Below are 15,282 nucleotides of genomic sequence, written 5' to 3'. Positions count from 1 at the left end.
TAGATTATGTTGTGGTGATCCTCGAGTTGGGGTATGGGTGTTCATACTGGAGTGCAAAATTAAAACCAATGGAAGATGGACAAGAAAAGTTCAAAGCCATCAGGTCCTCAGTTTAGAAAAAAGAGAAAAGAGGAGGAGGAGAAACGAGCAAAAGATACAGGTAAGATGATGTGTCATTGGATAATGGCAGGTCATCCTGAAACAATCAGAATCAGAATACTTTATTAATCCCTATGAAAATTATGTGGGTTACAGCTGCTCCAAGAAGAAATGGTAAAAATAGTAACAGTAACAGACTAAACTCCAAACAATACATTATGTTACAGATTTTAATATTAATTAGTCATTGTCAATTGTTGATTTGTCCTGTTCTCATTGTATGACGAATTATGATGGCTGTCCGGTAGCCGTTTGCATATTATGCATACTCTCTCTTCATATATGTGTGTGTGTGTGTTTCTCTGGTGAAATTCAGTATGGTTCTGACAACAGTTTTATGTTAATGTACAATCCTTAATATGTTTGTTGTGTGTGTGTGTGGGGGGGGGGGGGGAGTGTTCGCCCAGGGTGCCACTGCACATCACCTTGTAGCCTATTTTAATCTCCTTTATAACAACTCTATGAAAAGCCTTCTGCTTTATTCTTAAAAGCATAAGGCTTTATTGCACAGTTCTTTGTTACATTTGGCTGTCTTTAAGATCATTGACACGATGCCTGGTTTAAATGAAATAAAGAAGCATCAAAAGCATCAACATCAATGGATAATCCTGACCTCTAGTTTCAGGATTTGTGAAAACTCAGAGCACATATTAAACATTTTTATTTTATGCTTTCACTTCATGTACTGTCAGTGTTATTCAGTATTATGGGAATGCATATTAATGTTTACTTGTAGCAATAAGTAAATGAGCCCATAAAGTTGTCAAGTAGTGGTCGGGTGACCGCGGAGATTGGCTTTAAGAGTAAGATCCACCCACCTGTTCTTCGCTCAGACGTCGTTACTTTCGTGTCAGGAGCTCCGATACCTTCTGATCGTCAGCCTTCCTTCACCTTAAGTTCCGTAAGTGCTGTGTCTTTGCACTCTGCGTGTTCCCGCTCCAATTCATAACATCGATTTCTGTCCGAATCCGCGGTTTGCGCTCTTGGTGTTACTAAATTAAACTGCGTGCATCTTCCAACCCATTGTCAGGTCTTTGCCGCGTTTGGGTCAAGTCAGCACGCAACACGGGCGCATCTATTTACTAATCCGTGCGTCTCCGTACTGACAAAAGCTTTTAAATGTTTACAAGAAACAAAACAAGGCAACATGGTGAAAACTAAACTAAATCCGAAACTGGGAACACTAGGACAGACTTTGAACAACTATGAACATGATTTTGCACTGGAGCATGAGAGGAACCATGACATCAAAAAACATTAACTAGAAACATGAACATGCCCAGAACAAAAAGTCAAAAACCTTGACAAGCCGAGATGGGTGGTAACACAGACGATCTGATGAAGACTGAAAGAACACACACAGACTAAAATACACATAGGGGAGATTAAGGGAAGTGGAAACACATGAGCAAACAGTTGACAGAACAGACCATAATAACACCACAGGGGAAGTGTAAACTGAGCACACAGAACATGGAAACAAGATTTTCAAAATAAACAGGAAACATGACGGGATGCAGACATGATACTAACTTGACAACATGAACCAACAAGGGAGACTAAAACACAAGGGGTGATGACACAAAAGGACCTAATAGACAAAGGACTAAACACTGAGCAACTTAGGAGCTTTAAGATAACAAGATGAACTTAACATAAAAAATATTTACTACATAACATGTTGATGACATCACATAACACATTACATCATTTATCTCACAAGGAGAGAAAGTTAAGATTGCAAAAAAGTTTCAGTACAGATTTCAGTAGAGATTAGCTAATGTGCTGTATGTAACTTGTTTCTTTTCCTTCAGCCTGTTGAAACAAATGTGACAATTAGGAATTATCGCAAAGACAAATGTGACTAAATTAAAAGGAAACAAAGGAAGTGAGAAACAGTGTGTGGTTGGTTTCAGGTCTTTTAATATTTACCCTTTCATTACGCTGTTTCTCAACAACAGAACTGTGCACGAGTTCCATGTCACTTTCAGCAAATGAACTCTGAAAAATTAAAAGTAGACACTGAGCATTTTACAGTTCTGCTGTGCTTTAAGAAAAAAAAAAAAAAAGCCTGCTTGTATTCCTAAATATAAACGTGCATTTGTACTATGTTAGGGTTACCTCAGGTGATTTTTCCCCACATTTCCATGACTGGAGACTTTTCTGCTACTGTAGCACTCTCACTTTTGTAAGTGCAGGGTGTCAGTGTTGTTGACAAAATATCAGTATTTAAAAAAATTAAAAGAGATAAAAGTTTGACTTATCAGAAGCAAAATACAGCTTTGTGACTCATGATCTAATTACTTCTGATAGCTGCCGTTGTATTTTTCAAGTTATAAAAACACACAAGAACAGTTTACCCTATGAGGATTGATTTTTCTCAGACATATTAGAAATGAATCTGTAATAGACTACACATCCAATGTACTGTCAGATGACCGATATGTTCACTGAAAATTCTTTAATTGCTTGATACTCCTGTAGTTGGTTACCTTGGGTAAACGTTTTTTCTTGGGTCTGACTTCACAGTATGTTACTTTGTCTCCAGCCTGCATTGAAGTACAAAACATAGTTCAAATCATAACAAACACACAAGAATAGTTTCCGTATGAGGATTCATTTTATCAAACATATTAAAAATTAACCAGTATGTTCACTGAAAATTGTACACTTAATGTCTTCATAGTACTGCAGTTGGTTACCTTGGGTGAACATTTTTTCTTGGTTCTAACTTCAGAGTATGTTACTTCCTCTCCAACCTGGATTGAAGAACATGACACCATTAAAACATCCGTAAACTGTCATTATGAAAGTTTGCCCTGTGATGTACTTTTCCTATTTTTTTTTAGTATCATGTATGATGCCCACAGGGGGGAAAAACAGTCAGTATAACTTACCATTGCTGTGACTGATGATTCTGCTTTGCTCTGTTCTACTAAAATAAAACTGCTGTTATTAACTGTGTGTACGATGCAGAATAACCTAAATATTCATTTCATTTTAAAGATTTCCTAGTACATTTTCCACAAATCTAAATCGAAGTTCAGTGAGACTTACTGTGTCTGAGTATAAACCAGATGAACAGCACCACAATACCGATCACGATCAAAACACTCAGAGGGATGATGAGGATCTTTGGGGGAAATGATGAAGCTCTGCAACATACAGTTTGAAAACAGATAATTAGCTTTATTTAGCCAGTAAAAAAATAAAAAAATAAAAAATAATTATACAGATTCCCTTAAAAAGTACAGTATTACTAAATGCTGCATATAAAAAATAACAATAATCTGACCTGTGTTGTTTATTTTCTACAATTGTAAAATTATTCCACTGCTCCATTGTAGTCAATTTTCCATTTCCAGCAACAGTATGAAAAGTAATACTGATAGTAGTAGGGGTAGTGGCTATAATTCAAAAAAGAACATCATCAGTAGAGTACTGTAACAATGACTATCTTAATATCTCTTAGAGTACTAACATTTACAATGGATGGGATTCACATACATGTAAAATTTATAATCACTTGCAGTACTTACTAGTGTTAAATTTCTCAGTAACAGTTAAATATACTGGTATCTGAATGTCCCCTTCAGCACACCAATACCAGCCAGTGTTCTCTGACTTTAGTCCACTCATGGTCACTGTGAAAACATTTGGTTCGCTCATATGAGCGGTCACTGTTGTTCCATCTATAGATCCAGATGATCCTGTCACACAGTTCCTGCCCAGCCTGCACCACTTCATTTCTCCAGAGTTACTGTGGTGACATCTAATAGTTATGCTTTCTCCAATATATCCTGTAATCCTCTGATGATCAACATAGAGACTTGGAGTACCTTCAGGTAAAATGAATACAAAAATGGAAACAATAGATTTTTGTGGGAAAATAACTGGTAATTCTGACTTCATATCAATTCTCATTAGGTTTAAATGACAAATAAAAGCACATTCAGTCGCTGTTAATAAATATTCCAAGGAAAACCCTCATTTTCTCAGAAAAAAATTGGCGTATAAAAATAGGCACTTACCATTGGTGACTAAAAGCTGAAAATACTGTCCATGATCTGGTCCATTATTAATCTCCACCACACACCAGTAATGAGTGTTTTGATTTGTCAGACGGTTTATAGTCACAGTGAAAATTTGCTGTTTTTTGTCATCAGAGATTAAATATTTTCCTGAAGGGTCTGCTTCATTTGTTTTCACTGCATATCTGCAGGACGGCCAAAAATATCCTTCACACAAGTACTTCACATGGTCTCTGTATTGGTAGTGATAGAGACATGGGATGGAGATAGATTTTCCAGCTTTCACTGATACTTTACTGACTATAGTTATGCTGTGAACTCCTGCAACAAGAACAACGTGTTTTGATGGTTTTGTTTACTTAACACATTCTTCTTTCACTTATCTTGCACATGTTGTTAAATTATAGTAATGTCAAGCATAAAATTAAATAATGCAAAAAAAAATTAACAGTCATTCATTTTTTCATCTGCTGACATTAAACTTTGAAACATGAGGTATTTAAATGATTCATGTTACCAACCTTTTAGCACACTGAAGAGGAAAAGAACGATGAGGTTAGCAGCCATGCCTGTGAGTGAGTGGAATAAGACACAGTCAAGTCTGGATCTATTTTTGAATTTATGCAAATGCAACAATCCTTCCTTCCTCCCAATTCCTCTACTATCAGGTGTTATTTTGTATTTTTGTTTTTATCTTTTGCTGTACAGTAGGTATAGTAATAAAGGCTTGTTTTTTCTTTAACACTCAAGTCAAGTTCTTTGTCCCTTTGTGTCTGCTCTTGAGTCCGTTAAACTAACACAAGAATCATAGACCTGTCTGTTCGCTCTAAGCATCAACATCAACATTTGTATTTGTTGTACTTTCTTTATATAGCTTCTAAATGATGTAGATGCTTGGTTCTAATCTACAACAAATTATAAAATTGAAGTAACTAAAAATAAGACAAGTACAAGTACTGTATGAGGAACTAGTAGCAAGGCCCGTTTGAAGTGTTGGATATTGCATACATTTCAAAATAGAGCCAGACTTGACTTGGTTCATGTGGTTGGAGTCCACTCACAGGCATGGCTACTTATTGTTTTTCTTTTTCTCTTCAGTGTACTTGAAGGTCTGTCACAAGAGTTGTAAAATACCTCATGTTTCAAAGGCTAACATCAGCAGATTATGATAAAGTTGTCAATAAAATCCAGTAATGTGAATGAAGAATTTTTGAAGTAAACATAATCATTAAAACACGTTATATACATTAAAAAAGTTACTTGTTACAGGGGTTATGGCATAACTAGAGTCAGCAAAGTTTGGGTAATAGCATAAAAATCGATCTCTCTGTCTCCATGATTCCCAATATATAAACTTGTACTTGTGTGACAGATGTCACTGGTACATATGCTATAAAACAAAAAGCCATAAATTTCAGGAAAGTATTTGATTTTTAATAAAAACAAATTACAGCACATTACACTATGCAGTTGAGATTTATAAAGGGGTTATGTTTAAAATAAACAAATGACAGTTTTTGAAGTGTCTTTATGACTCTGCCTATTTGTACCCATATTGTCATCAATCCAGTCCGTTTTAGTGACTTCAAGTAAGTTTACAGAACTGTGATGTTATATTTCTTACAATTTCTGCTGTCCTCTTGGCTAGATTTCTCTTGAAAAACACATTTTAAATGTCAGTGACACTTTTTACCGAGATATAAAAGCCGCTTTGACAAAAACTGATTGCAGCATCTGATAGGAGCTTCTAAGCTGCCTGTGAAAGCAGCGCCGTGTGGAGAAAAAGGAGGGGTGGTGTTTGTGGTGAAAGACTCCTGGGTGTGGGAGGAAGATCATGAAGGATTGGCTAAAAGCTCAGGGGCCAGGGGAGGTGTCCACTTCCCAGAAGTCCTTACTTTATTTATTATACTAAAAGTTTATCAGCTCCCTGGTGTCTGTGTAGTTTAAACAGCAGCCCAAACAATTTAGAATAGAAGAATAGAATAATCCTTTAATTGTCCCACAAGAGGAAATTTGGTTGTAACAGCAGCCAAAAAGACACATATACAAACAAACAGTACACAGGACACAGAACAGAAACATACACAATTTTTCTTACATATTTACATTAAGGACAATGGTTACTATATACAGAGAGTACTGTACAGTTATTAAATTAAATAAAAATAACTACAGATAAGAGGCAAACCAGGTTGTAGTGCGAATCGGTTAATTAACTTATGGCAGTTACAGCGCTGATGTAAACATCTATGTTTCTTGGGAGCAGTTCTGATTGTACAGTCTGACAGCTGCAGGGAGGAAGGACCTGCGGAAATGCTCCTTCATGCATCTAGGATGCAGCAGTCTGTCACTGAAGGAGCTCTGCAGTTCAGCAACATTTACATGCATGGGGTGGAAGCCTCTGTCCATCAGAGATGTTATTCTGGCCAGAGTCCTTCTGTCTCCCACCACCTGCACTGGGTCCAGGGTGCATCCCAGAACAGAGCTGGCCTTCCTGATGAGTTTATCCAACCTCTTCCTCTCGGCTGCCGATAAACTGCTGCTCCAACATACAACACTGTGATCATTAAAATAACAAGAAGGCTAATTTATAGATAGAAGTATACAGCTAAAGCAAGATTCTCATTTTTGTGTGGTGTGACAGTATATTTTTCAGTGATTTTATGCACAGCTGAAGGGTCTACAATGTACACCATCCTCATAATTCTCCAAAAGGTGGCAGCATTTCTACCCCCTGAAAGCTGAGTACTTATGTTGGTTTATCAGGTTTCAAGCAGAGTCTAACAAGTTTTCTTACCTTTTCATTAGTCTGTTTACCCACTGGTTTTTAGTTTATAGGGAAACAGGTTGTATAATTGTGCTTTCTCATAAAAACAAATGCTTATTTAGTTCTGGTTATGTTCAACTTTATTTATTTTTTATTACGATACAGAGAAAACAGATCTTCACGTAGAACAACCTGCCGATGGAGATGGCAAATGGAGGTTGCAGGGGTAGGAGGAGAAGGAGGGAAGAAGGGGATAGACGAAGGGCAGAGGGAGGTGCAGGCACGATACGGGTGCAGACGAACCAGCAACGCACACGAGAAAACACAGGGCTTAAATACACACAGGGCAATCAGGGAATGGGAATGGGACTCCATTTCTTCTCTAAGAGCTACAAGCCCATCCTTATGGCATAAATTCCTCCTCTCTGCCAGAAGACCATTTAGGCGACTTTTCAGTCGGTACTCGCTCTCTCGTAGGTAGGTGGGTGAAGGTTTTCCCTCCTGCAGTTCTCAAAAGCTTTTCTAAGACCACTGTATTCATCGGGGGGACCGTACTGCCCACCGCAGTGAGGAGGTCCTCTGAATCTCGGTTGGTAGTGGTTTTGAGAAATGGCAAAACAAACCAAAGCAGTAGACTGATGTTCTTTTTTTTGTTAAAGATGAATCGAAAATCTTCGTAAAGACAAATTCAAAACTTGTTTAAATGCTTTCAGAAATGTGGCGATGTGAACATCTAACCGGCGAAAACACACTAAAGATGATACCGAACACTGTGTTTACTTCACAGACTCCACTTCACCGTAACAAACATTAAAACGTTCTATATGCAAGGTTGAGACAGCTCATGTCTATCACGTGACATCAAATCTGATTTAAAAGAAAACATTTTTCATGAATTTTATTTATTTTGCCATTTTCAATAAAGTTTCAATTTCTCATTCTTTTACATAATTAGGATCCTTCTTACCGAGTGTTTACATAAGGTGTCCAAGGCCGATATTTCAGAGAAAACGTGAATGAGTGTTTGTATTGGCAGTAATAGCACAGCACTGAAACGTTGCCCCTTGTGTGTTTGCTTTTTCTTCGGTTGTGGCAAAAATAGCAGCACAGGGACAGTAAATATATTACATTAAATGCTGGCATTCAGTTAAAACACAGACATGAATGAAAAAGATACACAAAGATTAAATGCAGAAAACAATATACTTATGATGAATATACAATATAATTGGACTCGGAGAGCAGAAACAGTTTGCAGCTGTTCTTTCAAAGTTTTAAAGTGATTTTTACATTTTTCAGTTTTTGAAGCAGAACATCATAAACAGCATCCACAGAAACGTATTTTTGATCTTGAGCATTTTTGTCTTTTTGCTGTAGCATTCTGGATCAAAAATGCATGAGACACAGACACAAACCTACAGTTTATGTCAACGTGAGAGTTCTAGTTTGTACATAAGGTTTGTTGTTGTATCACTTGGAGATCAAGTAAGTACTCAAGTGGCCTTTTTTACTAAATACTTTTTCACTCTTACTTGAGTAGAATCTTGGATGGCTACTTTTTACTTGAGTAAAACTATGTTGAGGTAGTGCTACTATTACTTGAGTACAATTTTTGGCTACTCTACCCACCTCTGGGTAAATATTAAAAGACCTGAAATGGACCGTATACATTTCTTCTCACTTTCTGTTATTTCTTTTTATTTCAAATCATTTTTGCTCCTTATTCTAGTATGTCATGTTTCCCTTTTAATTTGATTACCTTTTTCTTTGCCTTTTAACCTTTCTGAGGACTTTCATCTTTTTATCTGTACCTCTTTTTCACTTAGTGTTTCAGTGTGTTGTCTTTTTTTTTTTCCCCACCTGTCCCGTTTGGTTCTTTTGCCATCAGAATTATTGTCTAAAGGCCAAGAAAGATGCCTAACGGATTTACTTTACCAAGTGGACCATCCCGGCCTTGCCGTATTGGTCCATTTGATTGACCTTTGTTTTTACTGTTTATTTTATTTTATTTTCAGTTGTTACATACAGACATGTATGTATGTGTCACAGACATGACTGGAGGAAGGGAAAGGGAGAAAGAAAGAGAGGGAGGGAAAGAAAAACAGCGGGGAAGAGGAACGGTGATAAAGGGCACAAAACAAAAAAGAGATGGGGGGACAAAAATATATATATATCGATCACCTAAAGAGTGATTCTTACACCTTGTCTACAGCAAATATACCAGTGATAAAATAATTCAAAATTAACATATAATGTGAGAAACTAGCAGAAAGGCACATTTGAAGTGTTGCATTTGCAATTTACATGAATTCCAAAATAAAACTGCCTGTTTTGTTAAGAACCAAGAACTGTGTTTATGAGTTGGGCTATTTAAAGACTAATGGTGCAAAGTATTTTTTTGCTGCTTCATGCGGGGCCCCTCACAAAGACTATTTTGCTTTTCAGCCTTCATGTTTCAAGACTGTGCCCTCACAAGAAACTATTATTCCACCTGAGACCACCTCTGACCCTTTTCCCTTACCCATCCCTGTTCCTTCCACTTCCACCCAGGAAGTGTTTGCAAAATTCAGGGTGGTATCAGGGGTGGCAGGTGTCCGTCCTGTCACCTATGCCTGTCTCCAGAGGGAGGGAGGGTAGGGGTACTGTAATCGTTCCTAGGTTGAGTATTTTGAGTTTTGTGGTTTATGAAGTGATTTCCATTCAAGTTCTATATTGTTTTTTCCTTTGAGTATTGTATTGTGTCCAGGCACTTCTGAATTTTGTTTCTAGTTCTCCTTGGTTGATGTTAATTCCCTTTTGTTCCCAGTCTGTCCTTGTCTCATCTCTGTGCTTTGTACCTAGGATCTTTGTAAGACATCAGTCTTGTCTCTGTGCGTTTCCCTTTGTCTTTGTCAAGTCTGCATTTCTGTTCCTGTATTCTGCCATTTCCTGCTGTATTTTAATAGTGTTTTATTCTGTGTGCATTATTTTCAGTTTTGCTTCTCTTGGTTCTCCTCTGTGACCTTACCTTATGTTGGGTCTGCGCTTCAGCAGGCCCGTTAGTTCAGAGACTTATCACTAATGAAGAAAGCAAGACAAACAGCTTAGTGATGTGCGGATCAATACTGAAATGTCGATTCCTTCGATACCAGTCATTTATGTTCTAGAATCGATATTAAAATATCGATATTTTAGTAATTTAGGGTAAATTTTTAGTTTATCATTAACAGGAACACAGTGGAAAGAAACTATATCATTCGGATTGTCAACATTGGAAGGAACTACTTCCTCTTCCGCCTTTCATAGTCATGTGTGAAATACGGCTGTATAAATGTGTCCAGCCCTTGGTGTGTGCACTCACAACAATGGCTGGGCGTAAATGGAGTCACGTGCAGACATATTTCACCTCCACAAACAGCCAAGATGCGGTTTGCGATACATGTGGCAAGACAGTGAGGTGTTGTGGCAACACCATTTACCTCGTCAAACACCTCAGAGTAAATCATATCACAGAATATGATGAGTGTATGTTGAGGCGAACTGAAGAGGAGGAGAGGGACAGGTGCTGCTAGGGCAAGACAGACGTCTCTCACGGAGTCCTTTAGTGCTGCAGGCAGGCAACGTACTCAAATGGCACACAACTTCAGGTTTCTATATGATAATTCTGCCTTATTAAGTGATAAGAACAAGTAATCTGCCTGTAATCATTATGAAGCTATAATTTGAGATACAATAAACGGTAAAAGTAAGTAAAAAGTACAGTAAAAACAAAAAGTTTCTGTACAAAGTATCGGTATCGTATCAGTATCGCTGATACCACCCTGAATTTTACTTGGTATCGGATAGGAAAAGAAATCAGTGATATCGCACATCACTAAAACAGCTTAACCGGTTTTAACTTGCTAGCAAGGGAAGGCTGGTCGGAACCAGGCTCTTGGAGCTGAATGCTCCTCACCTGCTTCCCAGCCAACTTCAAAGAAACAGCCTTCCCTGCAGCCTTTTATTCAGTGAATACAAGCACCACCCACTGTAACACTCATATGGTCACAAAAGGTTAAATGTGTGTATGCATGTGCGAGCACGTGTGTGTGTCTGCGTGTCCCTGTATACATGACTTCCTGCCACACAATATATGCTTACAACTGCTTAACCACATTTCCTAGTTATCCAAAGGTCATCTTCCCACACCCGTATATGGCTTCACTGCAATGGTTCACCATATGCAAGCATAGGCGAGCCCCTAAATGGCCGGGAGTGAACATCCTTCACAAGATAAGGAAACCAGAATCTCACATAGAATGTGCCTGCGGTTAAACTCCCCACCATTCAACAGGCCATGGAGGAGAACAAAAGAATATCTAAACATGCTGTTTAAGACAAGGTTTACAAATTTAAGTACAACAATGGCAACATTTAACGATTTACTCTGACACCTTATGTGTATGTTTAAGCCCTGAGTTTGCGTCTTCATCACATCATCCATCATGTTAGTTTGCTGAGTGTATTTCTTGGTTTGTGTTTGCTTTGGATTGCCGTGGACTTCTATTTATATGAATATTTGTTTTTACTACATAACTGCAGTTATACCTGTACCAATGATATATGTCACACAAGTACTGAAGCCACTTAAACAACATGAACCATCTCAAGTCTGGTTCTACTTTTGAATTTTTATAAAATTAAATTGCAACACTTCAAATGTGCCTTGCTAGTGGTTCCTCATACTGTATGGTCTTAATATTAGTAACTTGTAGACTGGGTGTAAATCCAAGCATCTACAACATTTACAAGTGTTTATTTTTTTGTTTTTGTTTTTTCACCTATGTTGTACACATAAATTCAGATCATGAAAACAGACGACATGGACAAAAGTACTGGGCCAACAACACATTACACCTACAGGAGCAGCACAGCCATGGAAAACCATGTCATGAAGCTCCAGAAGGCACAGTTTTGCGCTCATGTTAATGCCAGAGGTGTTTCAGAGCTCTGCAGTGATTGGGTCAAAGAGTAATGACGTTTATGCAGTATATGCTTCAGAACTCGGTGAACCTCTTCGTAGATTTACATGGTTTACACTTCATGGCTGAGACGCTTTAGTTCCTAAAATGCTTCCATATTACAATAGAACTACTTACAGGTGATTGTGGAATATCTAAAACTATCTAACAGTACACAGTCTAACAGTCTGCAAAGCTTCTTTATTACAAGAATGAAAACATATGTCAATGATCTTGAAAAAGAAGAAACAAAAACAGCTCAATGCTTCTCTGAATAAATTTGCAGCTATGCAGAAATGAACTTGTTTACAAAACAGTTAAAAGGATTAAGGTTAAAAGTTACTACATAACAAGTAAATGAAGGAAGATAACAGAGCAGCAAATACAAATACTCCAGTAATAAAATGTACAGAATAAAGAAATACAACTCCAAGAAAAGTTTAAAAAAAAAAAAGTTCAGCTAATGTGCTGTATGTAACTTCTGCGGCTTTTCGGTCACCCTGTTGAGAACAGAAGCAAATGATAATTAGAAAGAAAAAGCAAAATATGACCAAATTCAAAGTGAAACATGTCATATCAGGACAACAAGTAAAATTATTTGAAATCAAGGAAACACAGGGAGTGAGATACAGTGTGTGTTTGGTTTCAGGTCATTTAATATTGACCCTTTTCATACACTTTTTCTTAACAACTGAACTGTAAATGATTTCCACATCACTTTCGGCAAATGAACTCTGGAAGAGAAGAAATATAGAAATTGGACTATTTATATTTCTGCTGCGCTTTAAGAAAAAATAGATTAAAGTCTACTTATATTCTCAGGTGTAAATGTGTAGTTGTAGTATGTTAGGGTTACCTTGGGTGATATTTCTCCTACATTTACAAATCTGGTGTGTACTTCTCTACTATTCTAGTACTCTCACTAGTCCAATTGCCGGCTATCAGTGTTGTTGACAAAATACCAGAATTTAAATGAAAGAAAAGGGGTAGATGTTTGAATTTTCAGACATATTAGAAATGAATCTATAATAGATTACATATCCAATGTACTCTCAGATGACCGGTATGTTCACTGAACATTCTCAGATTTGAATTGCTTGATACTGCTGTACTTGGTTACCTTGGGTGAACGTTTTTTCTTGAGTCTGATTTCAGAGTATGTTACTTCGTCTCCAGTCTGCATTGGAGAACAAAACACAGTTCAAACATCTGCCAAACTGTAATTATGAAACTGTTTCACTTTCTCTATTATTTTAGTATCATGTACGATGCCCACATAGAAATAAATCAGTACAACTTACCATTGCTGTGGCTGATGATTCTGCTTTGTTCTGCTCTAATAAAACAAAATGACTGTTACTGACTCTTTGTAACAATGCACAATAACTTAAATATTGAATTATTTCTAAAGATTTGCAAATAAATTTGAAATGGATTTTAATCAAATTTCTAATAGACTTACTGTGTCTCATTATAAACCAGATGTACAGCATCACAATTACAATCAAGGTCAACATACTCATACGGATGATGAGGATCTTTGGGTCAAATGAAGATCTACAACATGCAGTTTATAAACATTATTTAGTTCAATAAGTAATAATAGCATCTGTAAAAATGTTTGTAGAATCTTTCTTAAACAAAACATTTTACTGCATAAAAATATGAAGAAATGAAGAAAAAATTGTCTGACCTGTGTTCTTTATTTTCTTCTACTGCAGTGATTGTTCCACTTCCAGCAACAGTATGAGTAGTACTACTGCCAGTAGCAGTAGTAGGGGTTGTGGCTATATTTCAACAAAGACCATCATCAGTACACTACTGTAATGATTATTATCCTAATACCTCTTAGTCCTAACATTTACAATATGTACAGTTCATGTAAAACATGAACATTTATTATTACCTGCAGTAGTAGTACTAGTAATCAGTTTCTCTGTAACATTTAAATATACTGGTATCTGAATGTCCCCTTCAGCACACAAATACCAGCCACTGTCCTCTGACTTCAGTCCACTCATTTTCACTGTGAAAACATTTTGTTCTCTCATATAAGCCGTCTCTGTTGTTCCATCTGTGGATCCAGACGATCCTGTCACACAGTTCCTGCCCAGCTTGCACCACTTCATTTCTCCAGAGTTACTGTGGTGACATCTAATGGTTATGTTACCTCCAATATATCCTGTAATCCTCTGATGATCGACATAGAGACTCGGAGTGCCTTCAGGTAAAACAAATAAAAAACAAACAGGTTTTAAAAAGCGCTCAATAAAAAAATTCATTGGTAATTCAGACTTCATATCTATTGAATGAATGACAAATAAGAGCACATTCAGTCTTTGTGAAAAATTTACATGTTGTTTTTTTCTGAAGGAAATAAACTTTTTGAAATGTGCATGAAAATAAGCACTTACCACTGATAACTAACAGCTGAAAATACTGTCCAAATTCTGCTCCATTATTAATCTCCACCACACACCAGTAATCAGTGTTTTCATCTGTCAGCTCGTTTAGAGTAACGGTGAAAAATTCCTGTTCTTTGTCATCAGAAATTAAATATTTTCCTGAAAGGTCTGGTTTGTTTGTTTTTACTGCATGTCTGCAGGAGCCCCATGTATGTCCTTCACACAAGTACTTCACATGATTTATGTATTGGGACTCATAGAGACATGGGATGGAGATCGATTTTCCAGCTTCAACTGACACTTTACTGACTATAGATATGCTGTGAACTCCTGCAACAAGAACAAATAAAGTATTTGAATGCTAGACAGTGGTGGACACTTTAAAGTATAGTGAAGTACAAAAGTGAATAACACAAAATTTATCAATAGACATTAATTTAATAATGTAATAATAATCTGATGAGATTCACCTTTGAAAAATGAGGTGTTTAAATGAATGCTGTGACCAACCTTTAAGCACACTGAAGAGGAGAAGAACAATGAGATGAGCAGCCATGCCTGTGAGCGAGAAGAATTAAAACCCATGAACCACAGTCAAGTCTGGTTCTATTTTTGAATTCATGCAACGTGCAAATGCAACACGTCAAACTTGCTTTCCTCCTACTTCCTCTATATAAGCTGCATTTTTTTTCTGCTATAGACGAGATATAAAAATTATCATCCACAATATTCAAAATCTTTATGGACTCATTTACTAACAATAATATGCATTCTCATAATATAATAACACTGAATAACATTGACAGTCCAGGAATTGGGAGTAATATAAAAACAAAAATGTTTAATATGTGCTATGAGTTGTCACAAAATCTGAAAATAGAGGTTAGGATAATCCTTTGATGCTGATGCTTACAGTTTACTGGGGATAATCGAGATTATTT

General features: G+C 36.9%; 1 protein-coding gene across 2 annotated transcripts; it reads right to left on the bottom strand.

Annotated features, from left to right (window-relative positions):
- Positions 1 to 817: 817 nt before the first annotated feature.
- On the bottom strand, positions 818 to 14,958 carry LOC120443389 (polymeric immunoglobulin receptor-like). Of its 2 annotated transcripts, XM_039621998.1 has the most exons (10): positions 14,852 to 14,958; positions 14,351 to 14,671; positions 13,843 to 14,157; positions 13,630 to 13,723; positions 13,399 to 13,493; positions 13,238 to 13,272; positions 2,862 to 2,918; positions 2,652 to 2,708; positions 2,092 to 2,160; positions 818 to 1,974 (listed from the first exon to the last, which is right to left on the bottom strand). In XM_039621998.1, the coding sequence occupies exons 1-10, from the start codon at positions 14,895 to 14,897 to the stop codon at positions 1,933 to 1,935; spliced, it is 1,131 nt and encodes a 376-aa protein (XP_039477932.1). In that variant the 5' UTR covers positions 14,898 to 14,958; the 3' UTR covers positions 818 to 1,932. The 2 variants fall into 2 exon arrangements, with proteins under 2 accessions (XP_039477932.1, XP_039477933.1); XM_039621999.1 differs by lacking the exons at positions 818 to 1,974; positions 2,092 to 2,160; positions 2,652 to 2,708; positions 2,862 to 2,918 and adding exons at positions 11,775 to 12,436; positions 13,057 to 13,113.
- Between the last annotated feature and the right edge of the window lie 324 nt (positions 14,959 to 15,282).

This window comes from Oreochromis aureus, linkage group 13, assembly GCF_013358895.1.
Source record: "Oreochromis aureus strain Israel breed Guangdong linkage group 13, ZZ_aureus, whole genome shotgun sequence".
Taxonomy (NCBI): Eukaryota; Metazoa; Chordata; class Actinopteri; order Cichliformes; family Cichlidae; genus Oreochromis; species Oreochromis aureus.
The sequence above is the reverse complement of the archived record's forward strand: the minus strand, read 5'-3'. Positions and strand labels throughout refer to the sequence as shown.

Bases quoted from the DNA above. Each gene is read 5' to 3' on its own strand.
- LOC120443389 (XM_039621998.1), bottom strand. From the start codon at position 14,897: ATGGCTGCTCATCTCATTGTTCTTCTCCTCTTCAGTGTGCTTAAAG. The intron at 2,919-13,237 runs GTAAGTTGTACT...TCTTCAATCCAG, and splicing joins AATCATCAGCCACAGCAATG to GTTGGAGAGGAAGTAACATA. The intron at 2,161-2,651 runs GTAACCAACTAC...TTAATTTTTCAG, and splicing joins AGAAAAAACGTTTACCCAAG to AGTTCATTTGCTGAAAGTGA.